This window comes from Microtus ochrogaster, linkage group LG1, assembly GCF_000317375.1.
Source record: "Microtus ochrogaster isolate Prairie Vole_2 linkage group LG1, MicOch1.0, whole genome shotgun sequence".
Classification (NCBI taxonomy): domain Eukaryota; kingdom Metazoa; phylum Chordata; class Mammalia; order Rodentia; family Cricetidae; genus Microtus; species Microtus ochrogaster.
Genome location: NC_022027.1, coordinates 30875457 through 30881867, shown reverse-complemented (window position 1 = coordinate 30881867; position 6411 = coordinate 30875457). Strand labels below are relative to the sequence as shown.

Genomic DNA, 6411 nt, shown 5'->3' with positions numbered 1-6411 from the left:
TCTCTCTCTCTCTCTCTCTCTCTCTCTCTCTCTCTCTCTCTCTCTCTCCTCAGTGTTGAACAGCCCCCCCCCCCAAGCCCCACCTTTCCTGAGGATCTTCCCACCTTCTTCAAGGACATCTCTCAAGGAGTGGGGCTGGTAAAGAAGGAAGACAATTTTCTTTTCTTAAAGAGCTGGATCTGTAACTTAGCCAGGGTGCTGGTGGGAGCTTGTACAAAGCCCTGGGTTCAAGCCCCAGCCCACACAAACCAAGTGATGGCAGCAGTGGAGAACATGAGAGAAGAGGTTGTCCTTAGCTACCTGGACAGTTAGTAGTCAGCATGGTAAGAGATGCTATAAAAAGAAAATGAAAATGAAAACCCTAGTATTCTTTTGTTTCTTGTTCTTGGCTTTATATTCAAACTGCCACAACTACTTGGTTCTCTTTGTCTGTCTCTTTCTCTCTGTCTGTCTGTCTGTGTGTGGGGGGTGGATGAGTGTGTGTATGGTGTGTGTGTGTGTGTGTGTGCGCGTGTGTGTTCCTCCCTCTCTGGCATACAAGCTCATACATATGGACACACAAATCCTTTAACCACCTGGGACCACTTTCACTTACCAGCTTTCTGGCAATTGGCTGACCAGTCAGTGTGGCCTAAGCAAACTGACACCATCCTAATCAGATAACATTGGATAGAAGTGGTGGCAAGTAGTGGGGGTGGGGAGGGGCAGAGGAGGCTAGAAGTGGAAGACTGCTTTTCCCTGAATTCTGTTTCTATTTGGGAAAGGAAGTAGCAAGAAACAAAGCTCTCCTGTATAATTCAAACCACACCGGTTCAGAATAAGAACGTCAGAGAAGATAGCTCTACTGGCGCCAGTGTCTCCATTACCTGGGCCACTGACATGCCGAGAGAGAATGAGCCCTTGGGTCCTTTTTGCCCTGGTTTACAATTGAAAAGCCCTGCCAGGGGATGTAATCCCTATCAGGCCCTTGGCCTAGAGCATGTGGTGGTCACTGGGTGCCAGAGGAGAAGGAGAAGGTCTTTGTTCCTCCTTTCACCTTTGAGTGGGGCCAGGGCACAGTGGTGAAAGGTCATCTTCCTTGTGTTCTAGAGCTCCCAGCAGCCTAGGGTTCTCCTCGTTGGATACAACACCTTCCGTGGTTCTCGCTCACCCCCCTCTTTTTAGTCAAATAAATTTCTGTTTTCTCCTTAATATTCTAATTTCTCTTTTCTGGTTGTGTTTAAGGATTCTGAGAGGTTGTGCCTTGGATAAAGAGCATTTGGTGGGTTTCAAGTGGGACCGGAGGAAAGCTGGAGCCTGCGACTGCCTAGTAGACGTTCCCCACATTGGTTTCCAGTAGTAGATGTTCTCCACATTGGCTCCCAATGCCATAAACCTCCTCCAGCGCACCCAAGGTGTTTGTTCTGAAGATTGTTGGGAGACTATTTTTGTCCTTGAGCCTAGCGTTGGAGAGTGGGCGTAACCGCTCTTAACCCAGTCTGGACAGTGAGATTCTAAATTCTGGATGCGTCATTCTTAAAACACACTCAGTGGCAGTCCTCAGCCAGGATAGCAGCCCTGCTCCACAGGAGTGGTAAGCGTGGTGTGGCAAGAGCATCGCAAGAGCTGTTCACAAGGTCTGCAACCCGCGGCCCAGCAAGGCTAGGGTAGGGACTGAATTCCATGCTGGCAAGGGACCTGAGCGTGGACTAGACTCAGACGCAGGACAGTGGGGAGCTGGCAAGGATGGGATTAGCAAGGAATGGGGCAGGGGTCTATGGGGCCGGCGCCTCAGAAGAGACCTTGCTTTGGGCAGGAGTAGGCTTGTAGGGGAGATTCCCTGGGGTGGAGGCACTCTTTACTTCCAACAAAGAAATTACCCTCTTTAAAAGCCAGTCCCTAGCCCCTACAAGCGACTTTCCTCCCACAGGCTGCTGTGATCGCCTAGGAAAAAAGGAAAAGAAGGAAGTTGGTTTTTAGGAAATAGGAAATGCAGCTAGTTTGTGCCTAATCCCATCTCAGCCAGCAGGACAGTTCCTGCTTTCTCTCCTGAGAAAGTCCGCAGAGATCAGGACTACCAGAGCAGGAGCACGAGTTGGCTTGGGGCAACTGCCCAAAACCAGACCCAGCCCTCCTTACAAAGCGACCCCTGGGTCCCCATTGGTGCGGACCCTGTGTGGTCCTTCCTCTTGCCTGCCCGGGCTTGGTGTCCTAATGGGGTCTGAAAATGAGCTTGTTCTTGAAGGCTGAATGGGTAGTGTGTGTGTGGTGGGGGTGGAGGGGTTGGGAGGAGACTGACTACCCCCGGAACTGTGAAGCTCATAAACAAGATGATCACATACCCTTTTTCTTTGCTGGGGAGGATTGGACTAAAATAAATCAGACCTAAAAGAGGAAAGGAGGAAGGGAGGGAGGAAGAGAGGAAGAGAGGGAGGGAGGGAGGGAGGGAGGGAGGGAGGGAGGGAGCGAGTTAAACAGTTCTTGTGGGTATACAAAGAGTCCCACTGGTGGGTGATGTTGGCACTCAGAAGTCACTTCCACAGACCCAGGTCCAGGCTGAGACACCTAGGCCAGGTAGTCTTGGCAGGCCTGAACCCCTGCGGCACATTTGGGTGACCCTTGATCAAGTTTCTACAAATAATAAGCCAACTCCGCCCCCTGAGGAGAGTATTACCCTTCAGATAGCTCTCGGGCTGTTTTGGAAAGATGAGATTGTAAACATTTTGAAAAGGCACTTTTCTGTCTCTGCCTTTTTGCTACCTTGGCACTGAGGACATGAGGACCTCCAGCTAACTGACTTACACAAGCCAGCAGCCACATTGAAGTTTCCAGTCACTTGTAAGGTCCCTCACGCTGACTTGCTTGGTGGACTGTGGATCTTCTAAAAACTACTCCTATTGTGTGAATTCCTTCATGGGATTCTTGGTTTAGTATTGAGCAAGATGAAAGACCAGAAAAGAGGAGCAAGTGCCCAAGAGACAGGGGTGGGGGGTTGGGGGGGGTTGGCTATGATCAAGTGTAAGTAAAAACTGGCTGTGGACCTGGCATGGGTGGCAGAGGCAGGAGAATCTCTGTGAGTGGAAGGCGGCTTTGGACTACGTGATGAGACCCTGTCTCAAACAAATGAAACATAAACACCATGGGCATGGCATGGCATTGCCTTTCCGCTACTTTTTATAAAAAGTGACCCTCTGACAGTTCCTTGTCCAGCCAGCTGTGCTGTCACCAGCTTTGATGAAGGAGCACCACCTAGCAGGCAGTGTCAAATGAGGACTGAGGTGTCTTTTCAATAAGAAGTTTCTGTTCTGCATAAAACCTTAAGTTCCAAGTTCCATCAGCTGGACTGCAGTCCTTACCCTCCACACGACTGTCTGTAGGGTTGCTGTGTGTGTTAGGGGGATGACAGCAGGTACCACAAATTAAAAATATTTATTTTGTTTCATTTATTTAAATAAATATATATATAAATTTTATATAAAACTATTCACATACAAAGGAACTTCTGGAGACTTGAATTTAAAACTTTCCCCCAATGAAAAATTTCAGAAAACAAGACCTAAGGAGTTTAATTCTATATTAATGGCAACTTCAATGGTTTCATTTTTAAAACAGAACAAAAAAAAAACAATAAAGAAACCCCCGTCTGATCAAGTTCTGCAAAGACAAGGGTGGCAAATGACATGCGGTTTCAACCCACTCCCTCCATACAGTGTTAAACTTAAATCAACCCTGTGTTCCTGTTATATGAGACTGACTAGAATTCTAGATTATTTACATTTAAAAAAAAAGATGTACAACTCTGAGTGGAGTCCCAAATAAAGAGTCAAGAAGTAGCTTCAAAGTCGGGCTCAGTTTTGAACTCTCTGGACTTTCCCGAGTTCCTTTTCCAGGTGGGATGAAGGCAATGAACTAGAACTTTGGTCCCTGTGCTGTGACTCAGCAGGGGCTGCCGGGAGCAGGTAGCCTGAGAAGGGGCATCCTCCTTTACAAGGGAGAAATCTCCTTGTCTTCGTTAGCCGAGGCTGGGGACAAGGAGTCCTCGTCCTCTGAGCGAGCATAGTGCGCCTGGCTGCCCACGCACTTGCAGCTTGTGTGATTGTTCCTCGAAGCGCCTTTCCCTTCTTTCTTGTGCTTCACTCGACGGTTCTGAAACCAGATTTTCACCTGCTTCTCTGAGAGGTTCAGGTACGTTGCGATCTCGATTCTTCGGAGTCGGGACAGGTACATATTGGAAGAGAATTCTCGCTCCAGCTCCAGGAGCTGCGTGCTGGTAAAAGCTGTCCTCATCCTTTTGCCATTGGGTACCTGGCTGGCGTCGGAGCCTCCTACGGACCCAAAAGAGAGTAGAGGTGAGGTGCAGGCAAGGTATTCCCTACCCTACTTGCCAACTATCGGATAGGACAGTTTTAACCCAACACACCCATGCTCGTCCCAGTTTCGCATTCTACAGCCTGTCTGGGAGGGAGAGAGACGTCCCTGAGAATTCAGGCCTTCGATGTGCGCTGAATTCTAAGCTAAACAACTAAGGAGTGCTGGGCCTTGGGCTCCTCTGCAGCCTTCCACCGGCCTAGCAAAGTAGAAACTGCTAGCAGCCTCAGCCAAAGGCATAGAAACCCTTGAACCAGCCCAGGTGATAAGATGCAATACTGAGGTTCAAACACACCCACCCCAAACCTCAGTCAGTCAACCTCGGGTTTCCCTGAAGTCATGATCCAGGTCTCAAAAACCCGGATAACACACGACACTTGTGCACCTGTAGAACGAAGTGCATAAGGCTTCACCAAGAGGTTGACAAGTTAACCCGTGGAATTTCTAGGGATGAGCTCAACAGTTCTACAAAGTTCCACCTCCCGCCACTTTCCACTCCACCTCCTCCCTTGGCGGCGCAAAGTTTGTTCCCCGGAGGCGCGCAGGTACCCAGGTACCCCGCCCTACCCATGGTGAGGCAGTGGAACCTCCGCGGGTCCGACACGTTGTAGGTGGTGGCGGCGCAGACAGGGGGGTGGTGTTGAGGGTGTCCCAGGGCCGCTGCGGCCGCCGCTGCCGCAGCAGCAGCAGCCGCCGCCGCCGCCGCTGAGCCCGGCTGCTGAGGCTGGTGATGGTGATGATGGTGCTGGGGCGGGTGGTGGTGATGGTGTGCGTGGCTCACCCGTGGGCAAAACTGTGGGTCCCCAGGGCCGGAAGAGAACTGACTCTTGAGCAGAGGTAGGGCGCCGGTGCCCCCAGCCGCCCCAGCGCCCGCCACCGCAGCGCCTACGGTCCCCGTTGCACCGCCACCGGCTCCTGCGGGTGGGCGAGAGGAATGCAGGTGCGAGGTGACGCAAAGCGGGCACACGCAGAAAGCGCCGCTTTTGCGGGACGGGCAGCCGGGCCCCGACATCGACATCACCAACGGGGACGGCATGCTTAGCGGAATGAAGAAATCCGGCCCTGGGTGCGATTCCGGCAGCGAGGGTGCGGGTCGCGAGGAGTCCTTGATGATGAGCGAGTCCACATAGAAGGAGCGCGACATGACGACGGAGGATGGATGGCTTGTTCCGCGGGCTGCGGCGTCCCCTCGCCTTTCGAGAACTGAGCTCTGTCTAGAGAACTAGGACGCCGGCGGTCAAGCCCTTGGGGACGCGGAGGTGTCGGCGTCTGGGACTCGAACAAAGGGGTCCCTGGAGAAGGTTGGTCCTCACGTCCCCCGCTCGGCGCCCCGGCTTCAGGATTTTATAGCCCCCACCCTGGCACGTGATGCTGCGGAGTACCGTTCAGCTCAGGCTTCTCCGCAGCTCCCCACCCTCGGGATAGGCTGCCCGAGTCACAACAGAAGCGGGGAGGGGGGGGCGGGCAGGAAAGAACGCAGGGGAGGGGGGGAGATTTCACAAAGTGTAGGGTTTGCTAATTTTGCTGGGGGATCGACCCTCTCTCCCCCTCTTCTCAGCGGTCTATACTCTGTCCTACCCTCTCCCTGCCTGGGCCTCTGTCCAACTCTTCACCGCGGCGCAACGCAGAACGCACCGGGTGGGAACTTCCAGACCATTTAAACTGAGGTACCCAACGCAGCCAAGCTCCTCCGTGTCAACCCTGCCTGCACAGCAGAGCCTAAGACTTCTGTTCTGGAGCAGGGTGTGTGATCGTGGAGTAAAGGTCGGCCCCGTCTAATTCCCACCACACTCATACCTGTCCTTGCTCCCCAGCTTTTAGACTTGGCCAAGGTCATTCTGGTGGGTAACTTCCCGATTAAGAAACCGGGCGTTCCGGATTCATGCTACATCAGGTTCCAAATACCTTTGTATTTGGGGTTCTCTTGAGGCCACTCAGATCAATGGCCCTTCCTTGGGCATCTTTTAAATTAGCAATTCAGCCTTCTGTGCCGGCGGGGGGGGGGGGGAGCGACGACGAGGAGTCTCCCTTTTCTTATCCAAGCAGTTACATAGTTTACAAGCT

The 6411-nt window shown here is 52.3% G+C and overlaps 1 protein-coding gene across 1 annotated transcript; it reads right to left on the bottom strand.

Annotated features, from left to right (window-relative positions):
* Window positions 1-3629: 3629 nt before the first annotated feature.
* On the bottom strand, window positions 3630-5755 carry Gsx2 (GS homeobox 2). The gene is made up of 2 exons (XM_005359357.2): window positions 4915-5755; window positions 3630-4304 (listed from the first exon to the last, which is right to left on the bottom strand). Exons 1-2 carry the CDS (start codon window positions 5489-5491, stop codon window positions 3964-3966), a joined length of 918 nt encoding a protein of 305 aa, XP_005359414.1. The 5' UTR covers window positions 5492-5755; the 3' UTR covers window positions 3630-3963.
* Between the last annotated feature and the right edge of the window lie 656 nt (window positions 5756-6411).

What these genes read in the sequence shown, in the direction of transcription:
- Gsx2 (XM_005359357.2), bottom strand. Translation starts at nt 5,491, where the DNA reads ATGTCGCGCTCCTTCTATGTGGACTCGCTCATCATCAAGGACTCCTCG. An exon ending in GTTCCACTGCCTCACCATGG is followed by an intron (nt 4,305 to 4,914) that starts GTAGGGCGGGGT and finishes TTGGGTCCGTAG; the next exon opens with GAGGCTCCGACGCCAGCCAG.